The 24272-nt window shown below is 44.8% G+C and overlaps 1 protein-coding gene and 1 long non-coding RNA gene across 2 annotated transcripts in view; one reads left to right on the top strand and one right to left on the bottom strand.

The window, feature by feature from the left end:
* Positions 1-24272, bottom strand: part of LOC310686413 — a 202397-nt gene that overhangs the window by 118247 nt on the left and 59878 nt on the right. The gene's annotated exons all lie outside the window — the stretch shown is intronic.
* On the top strand, positions 18898-23006 carry LOC310686392 (uncharacterized protein). Its single transcript, XM_083460185.1, has 2 exons — positions 18898-19301; positions 22514-23006. The coding sequence occupies exons 1-2, from the start codon at positions 19020-19022 to the stop codon at positions 22865-22867; spliced, it is 636 nt and encodes a 211-aa protein (XP_083316311.1). The 5' UTR covers positions 18898-19019; the 3' UTR covers positions 22868-23006.

Genomic DNA, 24272 nt, shown 5'->3' with positions numbered 1-24272 from the left:
GCTGGAGCAGTTTTTTGCTCCTCATTTTCTTCTAATTTCGCTCCTTATTGCTTTAGTCTTCCTGTCCCCCCCCCCTTTGCAAGTTTGCTGCCTTTACCTCCCCCCTCGCAGGCAGCCTCCTTGATCTCTAGCGTCCCTTATCTCACTCCCTGGTCGCAAACGATCAGCGGCTTTGTTTCAACACCCACTTCCCTCTTTCAAAAAAAAAAAAAGAAAAAGAAAAAAGCATGATCTGCTTATTGCCCCTGGGCAATTCGGTTCCAGGGACTACGCATTCACTCCATAAGACGCACAAACATTTCCCCTTACATTTTAGGAAGGAAAAAGTGTGTCTTATGGAGCGAAAAATACGGTATATATGTCTCAAGAGGACTGTTAGGGTGGAAGGCAGGGTCCACAGCAGGTGGAGCCAGAGTCAATGATGACCAAATGGACCGAGCTCCAACGCTTTCCAAATGGACCACCTTCCATGGTCCCGAGAACTGTTGCTTGCTTGTCTTATCAAAATGCTTCATTTCTCTCAAACCCCTTTGAATATGTCACTTGAAGAGAATCTTCTACAAGGAGTAGATCTGTTAAAAAAGATAAAGGTAAAGGACACCTGACAGTTAAGTCCAGTCGCAGACGACTCTGGGGTTGCGGCACTCATCTCACTTTACAGGCGGAGGGCTTTTGTCTGCAGACAGTTTTTCCAGGTCATGTGGCCAGCATGACTGAGCTGCTTCTGGCGAAACCAGAGCAGAGCACGGAAATGCCCTTTACCTTCCCGCTGGAGCAGTACCTATTTATCTACTTGCACTTTTCGGCGTGCTTTCGAACTGCTAGGTTGGCAGGAGCTGGAACCGAGCAACGGGAACCGAGCAACGGGAGCTCGGTTGGCAGGAGCTGGAACCGAGCAATGGGAGCTCACCCCGTTGCGGGGATTCGAACCCCCGACCTTCTGATCGGCAAGCCCAAGAGGCTCAGTGGTTTAGACCACAGCGCCACCTGCATCCTTGTTACAGCATCATAAATGTATTTCTTTCACATGTTTTTTGCCTTCCTTCAAGGATCTCACGTCTATGCACCCCCTGATCCCAAATAACCCAGTGAGGTAGGGTAGGCTGAGAGATAGTAATGTTCCTATTTTCATTGCAGAAATGTTGGAGAGTATGGAACAGGACGTCCCTATTTTCATTTGAGAAATGTTGGAGGCTATGGCAGGACGTCCCTATTTTCAGCAGAGAAATGTTGGAGGTTATGGGATTTGCCCCTCACCCGGGCCATTCTATAAGCTTCCCCTATCCCAAGCCAACCTCAGTTGCTCTGCCATGTCGGCTCAGTGTGATGGAACAAGATACAAGGGGTAGACAACTCAGGAGAACACATGGCCACTCATCTACCACCAAATCACTATCTTGCCCTTATTAATTCTATTCATACCACATCAGTAAGCTCTTGCTGAACTGAAGCTAAGCTTGTGACCTAATAAGCACAGCTTATTTTCTCTCAGTCATGCCCGCTGCACAGCACTGTCAAATTGCAAGAAAACAAATACAACCCCCATGACAGATCTTTAAACATAAACAAATAAATAAACAGAAGGCATTGGCCAATGCCTAGGGATTAATGACTAAGTGAAATAAACTGCGGGCCATTAAATTCTCACTGGCCATTAATTTGAACTCAATATCCTGCTCGTGGACTATGATTGCTAATAGGTCTTTTAAAACATGGTAATCATGGACACAGGATGTGGACAGGGTGTTTAATAATAATAATAATAATAAATTTTATTTATATCCCGCCCTCCCCAGCCGAAGCCGGGCTCAGGGCGGCTAACAGCAATAAAACAGTACAAAAGTACAACATAAACAACATTCTAAAATCATTCATTATAAAAATTAATTAATTCAAGCCACTAGCAACCATTGGGCCAGAGCTCTGCGAAGATTGCCGAGGGAGGGAGTCAGGCTGTGCCCTGGCCAAAGGCCTGGTGGAACAGCTCTGTCTTGCAGGCCCTGCGGAAGGATGTCAAGTCCCGCAGGGCCCTGGTCTCTTGTGACAGAGTGTTCCACCAGATCGGAGCCACAGCCGAAAAAGCCCTGGCTCTAGTTGAGGCCAGCCTAACTTCTCTGTGGCCTGGGACCTTCAAGATGTTTTTATTTGAAGACCTAGGTTTCTCTGTGGGGCATACCAGGAGAGGCGGTCCCGTAGGTACGAGGGTCCTAGGCCATATAGGGCTTTAAAGGTTAAAACCAGCACCTTAAACCTGATCCTGTACTCCACCGGGAGCCAGTGCAGCTGGTATAGCACCGGGTGAATGTGATCTCGCAGCGAAGACCTCGTAAGGAGTCTCGCTGCAGCATTCTGCACCCGCTGGAGTTTCTGGGTCAGTCTCAAGGGCAGCCCCACGTAGAGCGAGTTACAATAATCCAGTCTGGAGGTGACCGTCGCATGGATCACAGTGGCTAGGTCAGGGCGAGAGAGGTAAGGAGCCAACTGCTTAGCTTGGCGGAGATGGAAAAATGCCGCCTTTGTTATAGCTGCAATCTGCGCCTCCATGGAAAGGGAGGTGTCGAAGATTACACCCAAACTCTTAACGGACGGTGCTGGCACTAATTGCGCCCCCGCAAGAGATGGGAGTTGCCCCCCCAATCCCATATCGCCCCATCCCAGCCACAGGACCTCTGTCTTCGAAGGATTTAGCTTCAACCGGCTCCCACGTAACCATCCAGCCACAGCTTCCAAACATCTGGCCAGTGTGTCTGGGGCCGAGTCAGGATGGCCATCCATCAACAGATAGAGTTGGGTGTCATCAGCATACTGATGACAACCCAGCCCAAAACTCCGAACAAGCTGGGCGAGGGGGCGCATAAAGATGTTGAAAAGCATCGGGGAGAGTATCGCACCCTGAGGTACTCCACACACCAAGGAGTGGCGCGATGACAATTCCCCCCCCAAGCGCCACCCTCTGTCCCCGACCAGAGAGAAACGAGCGCAGCCATTGAAGGACTGTGCCCTGGATCCCCACGTCGGCAAGGCGGTGGTCCAGAAGTTCGTGATCGACCATGTCGAAAGCTGCTGATAGATCTAGAAGAATCAGCAGCCCCGACCCGCCTCGATCCAGCTGTCTACGAAGGTCATCTGTTAGGGCGACCAGAGCCGTCTCGGTCCCATGACCAGCGCGGAAGCCGGACTGGAATGGATCCAGAGCCGATGTTTCATCCAGAAACCCACCAAGCTGTTCAGCAACCGCTCTCTCAATCACCTTACCCAGGAACGGAAGATTCGAAACCGGGCGGTAATTGGATAGATCTAAAGGATCTAATGATGTTTTCTTTAAGAGCGGGCGCACCACTGCCTCCTTCAGTTCCCCTGGGAATGTCCCCGTGCCAAGGGACAAATTGATGATATCCCCCAGGAGGGCCCGCACCTCGTCTGGACACGCTCTAATCAGCCAAGACGGGCACGGGTCAAGAGGACAGGTGGTGGGCTTTCCAGCTCGGAGGAGTCTGTCCACATCGGCTGGGGATATCTGGTCGAAGTGGTCCAATACTGGACCCGAGGACAGTCGAGGGGCCTCCAGTTCCTTTATTGTATCCAAATTGGCAGGGAGGTCATGGCGGAGCGACAAGACCTTCTCCGCAAAAAAGCTCGCAAATGCCTCACAGCCGTGTGTCAATTTGTTATTTAAATTTGGCTGTCCCTCAAGGGACGTTAAAGACCTGATTATACTAAATAATTGCGCTGGGCGAGAGCTAGCGGATGCAATGGAGGCCGAGAAGTATGACTTCTTAGCAGCCTTCACCGCCATCTCGTAGGTTTTCATAAAACCCCTATAAGATGTTCTTGAGGCTCCGTCACGGGCACCCCGCCATACTCGCTCTAGCCGTCTGAGGTCCTGCTTCATTTTCCGGAGCTCCTCGGTAAACCAGGGAGCCCGGTTTCTGCGGGGTCGCAGAGGGCGCTTAGGTGCGATCTCATCGATGGCTGCCAGGAGCTGGGCATTCCAGCCCTCAACAAGCTCAGTCAATGAGTTGCCAGGGGGAGCAAGGTCCCGCAAGGCTTGGCGGAATCTCTCAGGGTCCATCAGCCTCTGCGGGCGAGCCCAAATTGGCTCGCCACCTAAGCAGGTTGGGGGTGGAAAGTCAATCCTGGCTTTCAGAGCGTAGTGATCAGACCATGGCACCTTCATCGAAGGAGACATGATCACATCTATACCGACGCCAAAGATCAAATCAGGCGTGTGGCCTGCTTGATGTGTGGGGCCCGAAACAAACTGGGAGAGCCCTAGTGTCGCCATGGAAGACACCAGGTCCAGAGCCTGTGAGGAGGGAGTGGCATCAGCATGGATGTTGAAGTCCCCCAATACCAATAGGTTAGGGAACTCCAAGGCCCAGCCGGCCACCGCCTCCAATAGGCCTGACAGGGTGGCTGCTGGTGCGCTAGGTGGCCAGTACACCAGCCAAACAGCCAAGCTCTCCTCGGAGCCCCACACTAGGCCAACACATTCGATGCCGGGGATCGATGGCGATGGTAGAGCCCTGAAAGGACAATCTTCCCGGATTAATAATGCCACCCCTCCCCCCCGGCCCACAGTCCGCGACTGGTGGAGGACAGAGAAACCCGGGGGCGCCATCTCTCGTAAGGTAACTGTTGCCCCTTCGCGCACCCAGGTCTCCGTCACACAAGCCAGGTCGGCCCCCTGCGAGATAAAGAAATCTCGCAGGGTGGCGGTTTTATTGCCTATAGACCTGGCATTGCACAGCACCAGTGACGGAGGTGAGTAATCCTTGCTCACCCTACCCTCGTCCCTCGGGATGGGGCGCAGATTGGAAAGGGTACGAGCGTATCCATATCTCGATCCCCTTCGCCTGTAACATCTGCCCCCACCGCCATACCTCCCTCGCCCCTCCAAAGATGGGCCGTCGAGTTACTTGTGGCATTTACACATCATTTCCAGAAAATGAACAATCTGTTTATCCAGACACAGTGACTGCTTGCTGAATGGCCTCACATCGTCTTATTTCCCTTTTGGAGAAGTGTGCAGCAGGTGTGCAGGATAAAAGGGGAGAAGGGGGTGTAATTAAGTGCAGTAGGCACATTCTCTTAAAATAGTCTAAAAATGCAGTACAACAAATTGTTCTTGCAATCCTCCAGAGCGTCACTTAAGAAAAACAATTCAGGTCTATACAGCTACGGAGAAATACAGAATTTTCAAGCTGCATGGTACCTTAAAGGTGGAGCAGATACAAGTTTTCTTCAGCAGATGGGGTTCACTGGTCCTTAGGAACACTGGAAACAAAAGTCATGAATTTAGGGAGTCAGACCACTGGCCTACTGACCACTGGTCTTGTCCACATTGACTAGTTCTTTGGAATTTCAGACAACTGATTTTTTTCCAGCCGTCCCTGGAGATGCCAGGAATTGAGAAGACCTTCTGCATGGGACATCACTTGGGGCATGAAAGCGGCAAATAGATGGTGGAAGGCCCCCAAATCAAGAGGTGGGGGAAGTGAGGGTCTCCCAGGGTGAGAGACTGGGGGCTCAACCACACTTGTGCCATGGCTAGAAAACATGAATCTGAGCAGTTTTCCCCTTACCCTACTATTTTCCAAGAGAAAACCCACTCTTCAATAATAGAATGGAACAAATGGCAATCTGGGGGAAACCCAAATTGCTGTTTGCTCCGATTGAGTGCCAAAGAGTTGTTTTTTCCATAGCACAGATAAGGCCTGGGAGGAAAGCAAAGCTCCCAGGTGAGCATATATCATTTTCTATGGCTGGCTTGGATTAGGAGCTACTTTAGATAGAGAGAAAATTCAGCATTTGTGCACTGTTTTGGTATTTTAGATGCTCTGCTGCTGATTTTCTCCTTTCTTGTTTTTTATGTTGCGGCTGTTATAAAGAGCTATTGTTCATGAGAAGTTGTTTTCTGTCATGTATTACCTTTAGCAGTTATAAAACTCTTTTGATTTTTCCATGTTGTAAATTGCTGTGTGGTCTTTTCAAGAAGGGTAGTATATAAATTTAAATAATAACATTAATCAGGGTGTGGCGTTTTCCCTCCTAGGTGTGTGACATCATACTGGGTTCGTAAGGAACGGGTTAACTAATTGTAAAATGACTAACCAATAGGAACATAAGGGGAGGAGTTAGAGTTAGAGTTGTTAAGAAGTCAGTCTGGAGTTAGAGAAGAGACAGAGAGAGGATAAGTCTGTGGGTTGGGCTAGTCTGATGTGGGAGAGTGAGAGAATCTGTTAAGAGGAGTCAGTCAAACAGTTGAGATAACCATTCAGAAGGTATTAGGAAGGTATAGGCCGGTACAGAAACTAAAGTTAAGAAACTGACAAGAATATTATCTGAGAAACCATAAACTTGTTAATGCTTATAAAATAAACTTGTTTATTTGGTTCAAGTTTAACAACTGTCTGGATTCAGTGTGTACCCGAGAGTAACGGGTTGGTGGCAGCGGGGAAGCGAGCACAGTGGTGGCACAGGGATCAATAGACCGTTAAACGTCCGGGGACCCTGTGTGATCACCACACAGGGTTCCCCCCCCCCCCAGCCAGAACTCGGTTCTGGTACCTGTCAGGTGGGCACCATTGCTATGATAAGAGAACAAGGGGGCATTCGTGGTGAGTTCTGGCACCTCTTTTTCTAGAAAAATGGCACTGATAGTAATAATCACAATGACATTCAAAACATGTGCTCTTGCACCTAACTACAACCCCTTCCTTACTGGAGGGTCTGAGGACTGAACCTGTAATCTTCAGAGTAACATGAATAACCTCCTTCTCCCTTAATTTCCCTGTGTCAGTACAACTGGGGTTCGCCTTTTTTCTATATCTGCTCATGTATGTCAGACCAGACTCATGAGAATCCAAGAGGAAATCTGCATCATTCATACAAGCAGAGATAAAAGTTTGCCAAATGCAAAGCTGTTTTAGAAAGCTACAGAGTTTAAATCAAGCTATTAGTACTGTGTCCTTTCAACAAAGGAAACCGATAAGACTACGCTGTGATGTTCCAGACAGTAATGTGATAAGAATCGAGTGCAGTTAAAACACCACACTTTATAAATCTCCTTGTAATGCTTCCTTTTCTGCCTGGTGTCATCCTGTGATTGGATGATTGGTCATCCTGTGATAAGTGAAAAAGAACCTAGAAAGCTAATCTTTTAATGTTTATTTATGACACGGGTTATGTATTTTTCCCCTTTGAAGAAGCCGTTATGACAACTTTGTAAAGCCAGAGATATTGCTTTCAAGTTAACATGTTGGGTGGGAAACAGGGATGGGGGGACGACAAAGATTATTATTATTTATTTAGTTTCCTATGAAATCAATCTTAATTTGATTTCATATTAAATTAAGGTTTCAGGCTTGGTTTATGGATAGCCATGTGCTGAGATTGCAGGACATGCAGCTCTTAGGACAAAGAGCAGTCAACAGAGTCATTCTAGCAGGACTGATACAAAAATATTTCAGGCTCTGAGTTTTGAGAGAAATTGGCAGAATTTACATGAGCAGTAATATTTCAGTGATCTTCAAGTACTGAAAAGAGAGAGACCCTGCTTAGGGCAATGGTTTTAACTTGTTTATAAACCAGTGGTCGCTATTAAAATTTAACAGAGATATTTAAACTTGCAACATTATTTGCCATCGTTGCAGCAAAGCAAGATTGGTGCTGGTGTTTTCCTCTTTCCTTTCCATTTCTATGTGCAATCTTTTAGATTGTAAGCTGCCTTGTTTAATTGCTGTTATGCAAGCTGCTCTAGGAGACATTTTGGCTGATTAACGGAGTAAAAATGCTTTAAATAAATAATTGCACATGGCAAATGGTAAAAACTGTGTATAGCTGAGCTCTAATAACCCTAGGCTGCTATTCTCAAGAGGACTTCTAGTATACTGGCTAGCAACACACTGTTAGAGGCAAGATTTGTGGCTCTGTTAAGGCGAGAAGGTGCTGAAACCCTTTAAGTGATTACTGAGCTAAATAGGAAAATTGTTATACAGACAACCTTCACATTTCCCAGCAGATCGAATGAAGATGAATGGGGATGTGCTGTCATTCCACCGTTCCGTAAGAACACTAGGGGAAAATTATAAATGGAAGCTAAATTGTCCTTATGACCACTTAGGGCAGCCATTCATAATGGCGCTGTCTTTTAAAAGTGGAGATACTGAAACGAAGGCATTTACAGTATGCTTGATATTACTCTCAGTGCTTGGAATGATGAGGCTCATGGGAAATGTTTGAGGTAGCTAAAGACCAAAATGCTCAGTCAAACAAAAAGTTGTAAGGTGGGGGCTGCCCAGGCAATGGTCTCAGGCTCATATTTTAAGGGGGCTCTGTGCATTTGGCTCCTCCTATCGCAAGGCTGGGATCGGATCTGAACAATTCGCCAGGTGAATAATTCAGATCAGATCCCAGCCTCGCAAAGCAGCACAGGGATGAGAGGGTGGTGTGAGAAGAACGCAACCATTGTGTGACCTTCAATCCCAGCCTCACCCTCACTTTGATTAATCAAGGGCCATGTCAGCTGACCAGGCTCCCCCCTTGGCTCAGGGGTCAGGGTTTCACTCTGGCAGCATCAGCAGTGAGGGCTGTGCCTTGCACCCCCATTGCGCGCCCATCCCGGGCGCCAGCAAACCACGCTACACCACTGAGAAGCGCAATTTAGAGGCTGCTCATTTTGCCCCAATCTAATCAGCGTTAGACTTCTCTGACAGGAGGAAGCGCTTCCAAAAAGCACATGGACGGAATTCCTAAAATGGTTGCCGTGAGGTGGTGCCATCTTGCTCCACTGCTGAGCAACCAACCACTCTTGGAGGACCTTGGGCAATGTGTACGCCAGTTAAATTTGACAGAAGCTTTCCTTCTATCTATTCTTCCCATTTTGCTTCTTTGCTTCCTGAAGAAGCCCTGCCTATTAAATATTCTCTTTCTGCTGTTTGACACTCTGACTTCTCTTATTTCAAGTCATCTTCTTATCATTATCAATTTATGAACTGACTGCGTTTTAAAGTTCCTTAGAAAACGCTGTTCTTGGCTGTGGAGAGCTCATATTGGCTATAAGTCCTGCAGGACCTGCCTTGCAGGCCTCTTCCCACCTGGCCTGGGAGGACGGGACCCTGACTGACTCCAGGTACAAAAGCCAAGGCTGCTGAAGAGGCCAGAGAACATCTTGACTGGCTCTAGTGATGTTTTGTTGTCCATGTTGTTAACTGGGTTAGAAAACCAAACTTAAAGGGTATTTACAAATAGTTCAAAGCATCTCCAAAGTGCTGCTTGGTTTATTTTTAAATCTTTATTTTACTGGAGAGCTTTAATGTGCTCTTGTCTTTCAAGAAACTTGCTGATACCAACTCCTTGAACTAAAATCAGAAGGCTACAAAGGCAAAGGCACCTACTATCATTTAAAATATATGCAATTAATTATTATTCACCTTTTCTCACCGCATATGAGGTGAAAAAACACTACAGGCATATTCACTTTCCCTTTGCAAGTGAAGTTAGTGTGTCTCCTTGCTGAAAGCCTATTAATTTGTCATTCTTGACTATTAAGTTGTCCTAGGTAAACTTTGTCGGGATTATTTTCAAAATGTGTAAAAAGTGGTGGATGGACTAGGTGTTTAAAATAGGTAGGATTAGTAGGATAATCAATTTTATATGGCATGGATATGCAGATTGTAGAATATGTGTTTACCATTGTCTATCAAGGTGAGTTGCTTACCAACATTTCTTTAAACTGCTAATGTAACCTGATTTTTGCATCACATTGCATTAGAACACAGTCTTACCTAGGAACTGGGACGTATCTAGGTAGATCTGACAAATAGGAGTTTCAGTTGCATAAAAGTTATTTGAGGCTCCATGCAGCTATAAAAGCAGGAATGATTAAAGGAACTTCGGCTATAAAGGTACAAACGCCCCTATTTTGACAGAGGCAGAGCATATTCAAACTAGGCCAGAACCAAAAGTATCTCCTAGAATGCTCATCAGAAACTCACCAGAATATTATTTGCCTCAACACAGCTGTAGTCACCTCCTACATAGCGGAGAACGAGGAGAATGAGCTCAGAGATAATAATGGCAAGTCTCACTCACTTAGATTGCTTTTTTTGGACTTACGGTTTGTCTTCAGGTTCATGAAGAAGTCTGGCAAGGACTGCTGGACATGGGGATTCATGTGAGATTGTGAGATGAGGAAGATGGCCACTCTTTGACCTGCTGTTACATCAGAACTAGACACTGCATGGAGAACATGGGATTCCTGTTGCTTTGTTTGCCAAAACTATGAGCATTGAAGCAGTGGCACCGTGTGGAGAGGGCACAGGGTGTGCCCCGGGTGCAAAATTGTTGGAGGCACAAATTTCCAAACCCAGTACTGTACTGCCTCTATTGAATGGAAGCTGTGTGCTTCTGTTGCTGGTTTCCGTTGAAAACAGCTTCTCCAAACGAACCAGGAAGTGACATCTCTAGACAGTGTAATGACTCTTTTTTTTCTTATCTCTGCGACTGCCATCTCCTGGGTGACACGGTAGCTGTTAGGCAGTTGAATGCACATACATGCTCCATCCATTTCCTACCCTCTCCTGAACATGGCCCTGGGCACGGGCAACCCACACTACGCCACTGTGTTGAGGATGGAGGGCATTTGTAGGGGAGAAGTGGTTGGTGCATAGCTGTCAACTTACAGATTTGAAAATAAGGAACTAGCAGCCTCGAAAATAAGGGGTCAGCAGCCAAAATAAGGGATTTTCCGAACACAGATATGTTCAACTTCTGAGCCCCTCCGAGCCAAAGGCAGAAAGCCCAGCCAGCAGCCAAACAAAGCCTCAAGCGGTGGTTCCCAAAGCACAGCAACCCGGCAAAGGGGATACAGCAAGGAAAACCACCGTCACCTCTCCTCTGGGAAGCGCTGAGCAAAGGCGAGTCCCCAGGCAACACAGCCGATTTGATCGGCACAAGGCATGCAAGCTCCACCCCCCAGTCGTTCTTAGACTCCTTATTGGGTGAGCAACACAGCCAAGCAACACAGTTGGAGCCTCCCTCCTCCCTGGCTGGCAGGCAGGGAGGGAGAGGAGCTGCTTCCTTTGAAACCTGGGAAATTTAAGGGACATCATCAATAAGGGACAGCAGTGGGACACGGCGCTGGGATAAGGGACTTTCCTGCCAAATAAGAGACGGTTGACAGCTATGGGTTGGTGAAGTGAGGTGCTTCACCCCTTCCTTTACCTATGTATACTTAACTTCCAGTTGCTGGTTCTCCCTGCAAAACCAAAACCAACCCCCCCCCCAAAAAAAAAACCACACCCCTGCATCATCATCTCTGGTCATTATTTCAGCCTTCATCATCCCTATCTATATACACTAGTTTGGTTGCTTAATGGTTCAAGGTGAATTTGCAGCAAATAGAACTATGCTGCTATGTGGATTCTTTGCTTCATAGCATTAATATGAATCTTAAACGTGTGCTTTGTTTTAAAGGAGAGCAACAGTCTATGATTTAGCACACTGTCAGCTAAGTATTTGCTATTATTTCAGAAAACCTGCGAGCATTTGAAGATTTCCATTCCCATGTTATCCACCAATAAACTCTAATATCAACCACTTACACAAATGATATACATCATTTATACAGTGCATTAAGGGAGACAGGCATCTTGCAGTCCCAGTCTTTTGCTAACCCAAATAACCACCTGTATTAGGCAGCTCAGTCAATGTTAGCATCTACATTTGAAAATGCAGCCATGAAAAGGAAGCCATGAGGCTGCAATCTCTTCAGTGATATCTGTCTTCCTTTCTTAAAACCAAGATCTCATCTATTCCTAGGAGTACCAAGTTTCATGATGAGATTGGGTGCTTGCGATCTTTCTCACAATAATAACAAAACCAATCAATCAATTGATTCTAGAATATGGAGTTGTTGGGTGAAATTGATTAGCAATAGGTTTGGGACAGATAAGGACAATAGGTTCTATTTAACACAACTTACACTTAACATGAAATTCATGACTAGAAAGATAATAATGCTCAGTGGTATTTTTCCATTTATTCTCTTAGGATGACAATGGCGCCTACCTAAGAGGTCCCGGAATTGAGTTCCGGTGAATTCTCCGGGGGGGGGGGGAGAGAGAGACCTGAGAATGGTGTTTAACTTGAATGGCAGATGATTCATGAAAAATAGATCTAGCAATAACTGCTAGAGATGAGGGCTAAATGGAAGTCCCAATATTCGGAAGCAATAAAGCTCTAATTACCAGAAGTGGAGAGTAAACAAAGGCTATCTCCATCTTGCTGTGTGTGTGTGTGTGTGTGTGTGGGAGAGAGAGAGAGAGAGAGAGAGAGAGAGAGAGAGAGTGCACTTCCCTGGGAGAAAAGAGTTCTGCACTAGATGGGACACTTCTCTGATCCAGCATGTGTCTACAACTACAGTTCCCAGAGTTCCCTGTGAAGAGGGATTGATTGTTAAACCACTCTGAGAATTGTAGTCAGTGCTATTTTTCTAGAAAAAGAGGTGCCGGAACTCATCATGAACGCCTCCCTTGTTCTCTTATAATGGCAATGGCGCCCACCTGAGAGGTGCCAGAACTAGGGAGCCCAGATTGTAGCTCTGTGAGAGGAATAAAGGTAAAGGGACCCCTGACCATTGGTCCAGTCGTGGCCGACTCTGGGGTTGCGGCGCTCATCTCGCTTTATTGGCCGAGGGAGCCGGCGTTTGTCCGCAGACAGCTTCCGGGTCATGTGGCCAGCATGACTAAGCCGCTTCTGGTGAACCAAAGCAGCGCACCGAAACACTGTTTACCTTCCCGCCGGAGTGGTACCTATTTATCTACTTGCACTTTGACGCACTTTCGAACTGCTAGGTTGGCAGGAGCAGGGACCGAGCAACGGGAGCTCACCCCGTCACGGGGATTCGAACCACCGACCTTCTGATCGGCAAGTCCTAGGCTCTGTGGTTTAACCCACAGCGCCACCCACATCCCTGTGAGAGGAATAGGGGTCTCCTAAAAAAATTCAGCATCCTCAACAAACTGCAGCTCCCAGAAATCTTTGGGGGAAAGCCTTGATTCTTTGCAGTGGCAAAAGAGTGCTTTAAATGTGTTGGGTATGAATGTGCCCTAAAGTCAGTTTCTCTCTGCTGAGGCTCTTTCTCAGGCTTGTTGGAGTGGGGGAGCATTGGGAATCAGAGGCAGGATTGCCTCAGAATACCAGTCACTAGTGAACAACGAGAGGAAAAGCTATCGCCCTCATGTCCTATTTGCATGCTCCTCATAAGCCCCTGGTTGACTCTTGTGGGAAACAAGACTAGATGAGGCTTTGATGGGACTCCTCTTACATTCTCCTCAGAAGAGATAAGGAATCGCCAAGCACTCTTCAGGGTGAAAAACTGTAATAATGAATCAATAACAACTCATTAAACAAATAATTAAATAAGCCATAAATAATGGAATCTAATGATTTTTTAATAGTGGTAGAGAAAGCTGTGGAAATAATAAAAATTAATGGTGTGATTATTTTTTAGTTAATGATTAAGATGCTATTTAGCTGCCCTTGCAGGGGTGGGGTGGCTGGAGGAGAACCCCAAGGAGCTTGGTTACTCTTTACCTAGACAAGAGCTCTCTGAATTTTGCAGTGCAGTTCCCAACCGACAGATGTGTGCAGAAATGCATATAATATGGGGAAATGTACATAAAATGCATATAGATGTCAAAATGGCATACAAAAATGCTTTACATTAGGGAAAACTGCTTGCAGAAATTAGTCAATACTGCATACAAAAAATGTTTAAGAGGAAGTCACTGAAAAATGATGCCGAATATGCAGTGTATGTGTGTGTGGAAATTACTGCAGAAATGTGGGAAACTCAATTTAAGATTTGAAATTAAATTTTAGATTTGAAAAATGAGAAATGGAATACAAAGTCAGATTTGTCCACTTTTAGTATAGGTAATACTATGCCAAAATACTATTCCTCCCTCTGTTCCCTCTCCAATCACTGGGCTCATCAGTTTGCTATTTCCATGTTAGAGAGATACATATAACCATGAGCTTTATGACAGCTGTACTATTAGAATGGGCCTGTTATGTTAAGGAGCCATGGTCAGCTGATTAGATAAGTGCCAATATGCAAAGCTGTTACCTAAGGATTTGCTCCAGGGTTTGGGGTTAAATGGCTAAATATGACTGCTGTGTGATTTTGTATAGTTAAACCCCCAAAGTAACAGTTCCTCTGTTTTGAATAAACTAATTTGAAAGATATGAGAATTCAGGAACAAGGGACAATGATAACATATGTACAGTGGTGCCTCACAAGACGAAATTAATTCGTTCCGCGAGTTTTGTCGTTTTGCGATTTTTTTCGTCTTGCGAAGCACGGTGTCGGGAAAGTTTTGGAAAAGCTTCAAAAATCACCAAAGTCTTTAAAAACCTCAAAAAAGGCTGCCACACCGCGTTCTATGAGTTGCTCCTCGAAGTCAAGTCGCAACTGTATTAACGGTGTTAAGAAAAAGGAAACAAACTTGCAAGACGTTTCTGTCTTGCGAAGCAAGCCCATAGGGAAAATCGTCTTGCAAAGCAGCTCAAAAAACAAAAAATCCTTTCGTCTAGCAAGTTTTTTGTCTTGCGAGGTACCACTGTATAAAGAATCATCTATGTTCAGTAAAATTGTGCTGTTTGGTTAGTATAACGCTGGGTGTGATTCTCCATACTTATATATTCCTTCTTTTTATTCACAATTATTTTATGTTATATTTTAAAATGTGTCTCTTGTGTGCACTACAGACTAACAGGCTGCTGTTCAGAATTCCTTCCCTAAAACACTGTATACCTGATGTTATAGATTGATGACTCCAGCATTGCCAAAATGGAGCAGCTGAATCTATAAAGCTGGAACTTTGCCAGATCACTAGATATGTAATCCACTACTTGACAATTGATCTACGTACGTGTTCATGACCTCCTTTGACTTCTTCGGCTTTCCCATTACTCACTTGGACACAGATGGAATATAGACTTTTCCCCAAAAAGTGTAAGACAAGAAGCCAGAACCACACTAAATAGCCAACATAAATTCCAAGAGCTTTCTACTGGAAATAACTTATTAAATGGCAACATCAATACAAGGAGAGGGTCAACAATGCTCATGGCCATACAATATAATGACAAGCCCAAGGCAAATAGCATTACTTGTGCTCATGATTCATAAGTCCTTGGATATATAACATTTTCTTCTTGGTTCAGTGGCTTTATCTTCCTTTCTTTCGCAAGAGAATTAACAAATGGAAAGTGTTGTGAAAGCAACGGCTCTTGATTTTGTTCATAGGTGTGGCTGTCATTAAAATCTGCACTGCAAGCCACTTTTTAAGGAAAGGTAGAATCTTACAGAGATTCTGGGGGGCAAAGAGACACCATAAAAGGGTTATATTTCGTCTTTTTTGCTGGCATAGTGTTTCTGTTTGTTAAGATCTAAGCCACTGTATATACCATTTTATTAGTACAAGTCACTACTATATGTCAGAACTACGTACAGCCGAGCTACTCCTCCTCGGACGTGTCTTCAGAATCTCCTCCAAAGGTGATTAACAACCTAAGCCTTTGATGAGGCTCCAGGCATGTCCCCATTATGCAGAGTAACCAGACAGCAGCAGAAGGACAAGAAATATATGAGCTACATTGCTACATTTTATTTTTAACTACACAGACAGAAAAGAATATACATCCTCTCTCTGTGAGAGACAGTGAACCAACTGGTACAAAGAAACAGGAAACCAGTAACATCAACATCCATCTCCCATCTCCCGTGACACTTCCAGCAGTCTGGAATGTAAACAGAGTCTTGTGACTCCAAGCACTGCACAGTGGCATAAGCAGAAATCCAACACTGTGTTTTCAAGAGTGTTTGACACCCTAAGTATGGCAGGGTAAGAAAACCCATCACCAAGTTCAGCAACATTCAGCTAAGGCTAGATAGCTCAGTTGGTTAGAGCGTGGTGCTGAGAATGCAAAGTTTGCAAGTTTGATCCCTGTACAGGACAGCTGCTTATTCCTGCATTGCAGCAAGTTGGACAAGAGCCTCAGGGTCCCTTCCAGCTCTACAATTCTATGATTCTGGGTCATCCAGAATCATAGATCATGAGAGAGGGTCCCATGCTCTACCAACTGAGCTATCAAGCAGCTGGCTCGTCCACCCATTGGTAGAACTGACCATGCATGGTCTGTGTATGTATCTCAATGACAGAGTAAATCTTTTTTTCTTTTCTTTTTTAGCCTATAGATTTCCATTCAAAAGTGCAGCAGATTGCTGAAAAACTGAGCAGCCTGTTAAGTGTGTGGCTGGAGTGACACCAATTAAAGTATTGTGTGTTTGTTAAAGCTTACTGTTCACCTATTTGCTCTCCATAGCCCCAGGTTCTTCCTTCCTTCACAGTGCATGCAAGTAACAACCAAAACAGACCAAGAGGTGGTTTGAAGCAGAAAATACCGTATTTTTTGCACCATAACACTCACTTTTTTCCTCCTAAAAAGTAAGGGGAAATGTCTGTGCGTGTTATGGAGGGAATGCCTACGGGTGGCATGCCTGCGGATTTTCCTCCTCTAAAAACTACGTGCGTGTTATGGTTGGGTGCATGTTATAGAGCGAAAAATACAGTAGTTATGTGATGTTAGGGATTGTTGGACAAGACCTGCCAAGAAAAATAAAGAATTTGTTCATGTATTCAACGATGGCGGCAAGAGTCTTGATAGCACAAGGATGGAAGAATGAGGAAACCCCGACAAAAGAACAGTGGCAACAGAAATTAATGAACTATGCAGAACTGGTGAAACTGACATGTGAATTGCGGGATAAAGACAACTGTGACTTTTAAAAAGAATGGGAACCTTTTACAGTCTATTTAAAAAGACAACAAAATGAACTGGACTCCTTGGCAGGTATTGAATAAACATACACAAATTTATTGGGTTAATATGTTGGGTAGATAATATAAGGATGTATACAATTTTATAATATGCAGAGAACAATGTGAGATGAGAAATCAGAGAGAGGAGCTGAGGGAAATCTTTGGCGGGGGGGGGAGTGAGGGTTTGCTGGGGAGGTGGGAGGAGAAAAAATGGGAGGGGGGGAAACCAATGAAGACAATTTGTATTGTTGATTTATTATGCTGAATTTGTTAATAAAAAAACTTTTTTAAAAAAGAAAATAGTTATGTGATGCTGCAGAGGCATCCATCCATAAGATCTCATGTTTTATGTTCATTGTCTCTTCTCTCTGACATGCTAGGGGCAGAAATATGTGTCTACCTCTGAAAACGAGGGCTGTGCATTCTTTTCAGACACAAAAATGGAACATTTAACAGAACAGAACCCATTTGTCCTGAAAGAAATGGGGGGGGGGGAATTGGTATTAGCAGGGAGTCCCTTCCAGTCCATTTCAGGGGGAAATGACAGTTGTCAGGGGAGGCTGCTGTTTTATAGCAGCCATGTTTCTCCAGTACCCCAGAATTAGGAGACACTCTGGGGGGAAAGACAATGGCTACCTGAAATATACTTGGAGTCGAGAGTGGATTTCATGCTCTTTATTCAGCTCATAGTGGTGAGGAGGAATGGAAGTTCCCCCAGAATGTCTGCTTTATATACATTATTTACACAATGGGCCCCGCGTGATTGGCTAATTCCGGGATTCACCTGTAGGCCAATCAGGTTGCGGATTCACTTCCACCTGGAGCTGGATTGGGTGGCTCCTGTGGACCAATCAAACTGCTGCATTCTGGACCTTATTGTTCTAGGACCAATCAGACAGCTGCATTCTGAATCCTATTGTTCTAGGACCAATCAGACTGCTGCATTCTGAATCCTATTGTTCTAGGACCAATCAGACTGCTGCATTCTGAATCCTATTGTTCTAGGACCAATCAGACTGCTGTCTTTTGGATCCTATTCAACTCAGTACATAACACTACTTGTAGGAGGGGCTTCAGCTGTTGCTCTACTGCTGCCACTGCCCCAGAAGGAAGCAAAATATAGTAAAGAATTGGGAGGGGGACACAACCCGTCAAAATGGATGTAGATACGAGGACAAATGGAACACTAATGAAAGAAACAGGAAATGAATCAGATCTTAACAAACTGAGCAAAGCTTTCAGTAATTACTGTAAATGCAATGTTGAAATGATTTTTTTCCAGTTCTGCATCAAGTCCTGAATCTGGTTTCTTGGTAGTATTATTGCCTTCATTGTAACATCCTTTCAACCTATGAAGTAGATCAGTGGTGGAGAGAGTTGTGTCACATGTTTTGGCAGGAACCCCATGTCTCCTGTGAAATCTAGCTTTCCCCTAGCTGTTCATCCACCTTACGACATTGTTTTCATTCCCATATGTTGCATACATAGCAGACATTACCTTTCAATTAGATGTTTATCCTTATTAGTTATACTAATCCGTAAATGTTCCTGGTATGTAATTAAGCGGTAAATACGGTGTCCTAGAACACATATAATCTTATGTTCTTTACTATAGGGTTGTGCGTCTTATGTCCATCCAAAGTAAAAGGCATAATGACACCTTAATGATAGCTCACACCCTACAGAATTATACCAAGAATAGCTCCAGTTCTAAGGTGTTTTTTTCACTGAACAAAGGAAAAGCTCTTTCTGGAATATAAACTTACTGTCATCCCGACTGCAAAAGTTTGCAAAAGAACTGAAGTGAGCCATTTCCCCATAATGATGTGCTCACACCTTCCTTGCTTCCTACAGAGGGCAGCTAGAACTGAAATAGCATGCTCTTCTATCTGCAAAATGCCATTCTTGAGAAAACTGGCAGGCCAAGTGTCCTTTGTGTGCTGTTGCAATTGCTTACCTCACCCACTGTGATGTAGCACCGTTGCCCAGATAACCAAGTTCTAGCTAGGCTTGGTGTCATTTGATTACAGTTGACCCTAGCCCAGTACAGAAGGAGAAACTACCAAAATGACAGTCATGCGAACAATCTAAAGGTCATGCCAAGCAGTGCCAGAAAACTCTCCAAACATGAACATCCTGAATGCTCTCCTTTCTATGATATTTGCATTGTTGGCTGGGCTTATCCTCGTTTTCTGCATCACCATCATGGCTTGCGTCCTGCTCTTCAGCACAAAATTAACCATCACAATGGGCAAAACTAAGATGGTCACAACATTTCAACAAACGGCTCCTGATACGGAATTTGCAAGGCCCATCGTCACATCTGAACCAACTGTCCTAACCATTGAATTTGATGAAGCGGAGCTTTTAGCCAAACTAGTCAAAGAAATCGCTCCCAATTATGGCATGGTGGGTGGTTTTCCTTTTCTTTTTCTCTTGCAAGAATGTGCCAACTGACTTTCTGGATCATACTGAAAACTCATCTAGTGTAGCAGTGGCTGTCAGATGCTCTGGGAAGCTCCCAGTGTGATATTTGTCCCTAGCATCTGGATGAACTCAAATGTGTACTTTAGATAGACATCTCTTCCCTGCATTTGTTCATCCATATGATGGCGCTGTGGGTTAAACCACAGAACCTAGGACTTGCCGATCAGAAGGTCAGTGGTTCGAATCCCTGCAACAGGGTGAGCTCCTGTTGCTCAGTCCCTGCTCCTGCCAACCTAGCAGTTCCAAAGCACGTCAGAGTGCAAGTAGATAAATAGGTACCGCTCTGGCGGGAAGGTAAACGGTGTTTCCATGCACTGCTCTGGTTCGCCAGAAGCGGCTTAGTCATGCTGGCCACATGACCCGGAAGCTCTACGCCGGCTCCCTCGGCCAATAAAGCGAGATGAGCGCCGCAACCCCAGAGTCGGTCACGACTGGACCTAATGGTCAGGGGTCCCTTTACCTTTACCTTATGATGGCCAAATTAAATGTAACGGGGCCACTATTTAGGCATTCCGCTCATTCACACCTAAAACAGAGATTTGTCATCTTAATTTAACGCTAAAAGAGTGTGGGAGAGGAACACAGATTCTGTCTTATACTGATTGAGTTCACCTGTCCTCCTAGTTCAGTATTATCCATACCAGCTTTTCCCAACCTTGTCTCTTCCAGATATTTTGGGCTATAATTCCCATCATCCCTGACCACTGGCCACGCTAGGTGGGGCTGGTGTGAGCTGTGGTTGAAAACATCTGGAGGACACCAAGTAGGTGAAGGCTAAGCTACCCCTGAGATGCCAGGAATGTAACCTGGGATGATCAGAGCATGGAAAGTACATGCTCTACCACTCAGCTATGGAGAGGAATATGAACACCTCACCCCTCTTGCACTATCCCTCTCCTCAATCCATTGCTCCAAGAACCTTTCTCTCCTCTTAATTCCAGTGCCAGAAGTATCAGAGAATAAAGATAAATGCTTGGAGCAATGAACCAGTGAGGATAGGAAAGGGAGGAGGGGTTTGGTGTTGTTCTCCTGTTAGACAAACACATGTCCACCATCCCTTTGTATGTACACAGAGTATCCACATGAAAAGAAGCACATGTCTGTTAATCTTTGCATCTACAGTGGTACCTCAGGTTACATATGCTTCAGGTTACAGACGCTTCACGTTACAGACTCCGCTAACCCAGAAATAGTACCTCGGGTTAAGAACTTTGCTTCAGGATGAGAACAGAAATCGTGCTCAGGCGGCACGTCGGCAGCGGGAGGCCCCATTAGCTAAAGTGGTGCTTTAGGTTGAGAACAGTTTCAGGTTAAGAACAGACCTCTGGAACAAATTAAGTAGTTAACCCGAGGTACCACTGTAGTTCGATCCCATGGCAGAGCGTTAAGTAAAGTAAGAAAAATACAGAACACCATTTTTGCTTCTTTTCTTTGCAGAATTAATCGGGGGGAAATAGATAACAGTAGATTGTCATAAATCCAAATTCATGTGTTTCAGCCATTAGACCCGCTCTAGAGACCATCACAAGCTGCAGAAAGCTGTATTCCCACTGCTGTGTGTGAGAAACTTCTCTTCACCCTTTGAACAGATGGTCAGTGCTGTAAACACCACTCACCTACTAGTGGGGAGAGAGCAGACGTAACTCCACAGCTGTCATTAAAATCTTCACTTGGAGGCTGCTTCTGTATTCATTGAGCTCTCTCTCATACAGTGGACAATTCCATGCTTGTCTTTCTTTCCATACACAGCGACTTAGCTAGAGAGGAAGAACTTTGCTTGCACAAAAATGGAAAGCAGAGATCATGCAGTGCTGAAATGTTGGCATTACAGGACATTACAGTGGTACCTCTGGTTACGTATTTAATTCATTCCTGAGGTCCGTTCTTAACCTGAAACTGTTCTTAACCTGAAGACCACTTTAGCTAATGGGGCCTCCCACTGCTGCCGCGCCGCCACCGCGCAATTTCTGTTCTTATCCTGAAGCAAAGTTCTTAACCCGAGGTACTATTTCTGGGTTAGCAGAGTCTGTAACCTGAAGCGTATGTAACCCAAGGTACCACTGTAATTTCCTGCAACCAAATACTTCAGAAATAAATGTGGAGCACACCATTCAGAAAACAGAGTGTGTTCATTAAAGAGATGCATTACAGGAAAGTTCCAAACTCCAAAGTAGGACAGCGTCCAACATAGTAGTGAGCATACTCTCAGGTTCTCCAGAACTCTTCAGCAGTCCTTGCTTAACTATTGCTCAGTATCTTGTGAGCTTTTGGATGATCCTAATAAAAGTATTGCTCTACTGTTGATTTTGGAATTTTTCTGAAGGGCCAACATAGCTACCTTTCTTCCTGTGTGGCTTGCGGCACAGGAGTGTCTGAGGCGCCACAGCTTGTGTAATATAGAGTGAGGAAGCATCATCATCATCATCATCATCATTATTATTGATTTATTTATTAAATTTGTATACCACGGGTGGTTTGCAACCTAAAAATCCAACACAAAACACATAACACAAAAACCAACCAATAGCCCCACTCCCACAAACACATTTAAAAGGCCATAATTTGTTTAATCAGCCCAAAGCCTGGACCTCTCATGGAGGAGGCACACAAAGAAGGCCTCAGGCGATGGTCAAAGGGTCCAGGCCAGTTCATATGGGGAGAATGAGCTGGGCATTTACCTGTTCAAGTCTCACCTTATTCAAAATTCACTAGGAAAGACTCGAGGCAAGTGAGTATGTTTCAACCTTGACCACCACCCCACCTCCAACTATAATATGGGTATAAATAGTACTGGTGTGTCTCAGACAATTTTGTAAGGATTTGTGAGATCATATGAGGAGAGCTTTGAACCCTTGAAAGGCGCTGTATGAATTTGTTTTTATTATTTATGAACTTTTGAAACACCAAGTCAAAGAGAAACCACCAACCATGTTTTTACTGCTTGCCCAGAACTGCTAAGACAAGGTGGGTTTGTCAGGCCTAGGAAGTTTTGGGTTGGGCTGTGCAACCCTGATAACAGTTGTCCTATAAAACAATTTATATTTTGATTTCCCAGACCAGCACACAGGCAACTGTTACTAACCGATCAGACAGGTCGCTGGTTAACTTAACATTCTTCATTTTCACTGGGAAAGATTATGCAGGTCGCTGTGAGGAACCAAACCTGGGCTATCGTCTCGCTGAATGTTCAACCTAGCAACAGCACTTGGAACACAGATCTCCACCTCAAGGAGGACAAAGCAGAAGTCAAAGGCACAGAGGAGCATATATTGGTGTTCATCTGCAAGCAGCTGAGTGAAAACTGCACCTTAGAGAATTATGAGGCTCAAAAGAAACCCGTCATTCAGAGCCTAGAACTCAGCGATGTCATCAAGGCCTTCTTGCGGGCTTTTCGTAATTCATATCAAGCTTCCCCTCTTCAAGAAACCGATGCTTCTGTGGATGTCAAGACTGAAGAGGAAGAAATCTTCCAGAGCAGTAAGGAGTGAACTTGCGTCTACCACGGTCACCCCAGAGACGGGCACAATCTGCCCACAATGTGCAACCTTTAATGGGATATCACCCTGGCATCTAACGTATTTTAAAGGCATAGATAAAGCATTTGACTGGTGAGAAAAATGCACTGTTTTCCATTGTTCAGGATGTCTTCTTCATAACTCCTTAATGTATATAATGTCTGAACCTTGCCAATCTTGGGCTGCAATTCTGTATACCAATAACATCCCCGCCAACATTTATCCAATGAAAATAGGGATGTCCTATTTAATTATAATTTTACCTCGCCCACCTGACTGGTTTGCCCCAGCCACTCTGGGCAGCTTCCAACATATGTTAAAACATAATAAAACATTAAACACTAAAAAAACTTCCCTATACAGGATTGCCTTCAGACGGATCGGGGGTCGGGTAACTCCATACCCTCCAACATTTCTCCAATGAAAATAGGGACATCCTATTCCATACCCTCCACATTAAACATTAAAAAAACTTCCCTATACAGGTCTGCCTTCAGATGTCTTTTAAAGGTTGTATAATTACTTATCTCCTTGACTCGGGAGTTGCATAACTCCATACCCTGTAACACTTCTCTGATGAAAATAGGGACATCCTACTGTACCCTCCACCCTTTCTCCGATTAAAATAGGGACGCCCTAAGGAAAAGCGGGACATTCTGGGATCAAACCAGAAACCAGGACAGCTTCCCAAAATCCGGGACTGTCCCTGGACAATAAGGACACTTGGAGGCTCTGCAATAGCTCCTGTAGTAAATTCCAGTGAGTTTAATAGGACTTGCTCCCAGCTAAGTGTGTGTACAGGACTGAAGCCTCACTCATATGATTACTATAATTGATTAATATCTCCCTTTTTTGCAACTCTGGTCTTAAGTAACGCAGAGCAGCAAATTAATTTGAATTGGCCTAAAAAGCCCAATGGGAGAAGAGGACCCTCAGGCTGGATACGCACAAAACCATCATGAAAATCCATTCTACGTTCTTAATCTGCAAGTATAACTCTGGGAGGCAGAAATAAAACCCAATCTCTTCCCTAAGTGACTCGTGATTAAGAGCCAACAGACACACTGTCTCCTCATTAGTTGAGGTGCAGTGCGGAAGTCTTGAGGGTTGCACGGCAGTAATGAAAAGCTGGAGTCAGTCCATTGCCATCTGTCATTCTCCCCCCTGCTAACCCACTCCATTGGACGCCTAATTTCCTGTGAATAAGTGTTTCTAAAAATACAGTATCTGCCTTTAATACAACAGAAACACATTGGGAGGGCTGCAACACAAAGCTTACCCTGTGCATTTTCACCCCAACAAACTTTGCATCCCCACCGGGAAATCATACCTCACATACCTTCTTGATGTAAGCAGGGACCTAGGAGAAAGTCAGGAT

Source organism: Podarcis liolepis (genome assembly GCF_965112155.1).
Source record: "Podarcis liolepis genome assembly, chromosome: 9".
In the NCBI taxonomy this organism is placed as follows: domain Eukaryota; kingdom Metazoa; phylum Chordata; class Lepidosauria; order Squamata; family Lacertidae; genus Podarcis; species Podarcis liolepis.
This window is presented reverse-complemented; position numbering and strand designations above follow the sequence as displayed.

What these genes read in the sequence shown, in the direction of transcription:
- LOC310686392 (XM_083460185.1), top strand. Translation starts at nt 19,020, where the DNA reads ATGAACATCCTGAATGCTCTCCTTTCTATGATATTTGCATTGTTGGCT. An exon ending in TCGCTCCCAATTATGGCATG is followed by an intron (nt 19,302 to 22,513) that starts GTGGGTGGTTTT and finishes TCACTGGGAAAG; the next exon opens with ATTATGCAGGTCGCTGTGAG.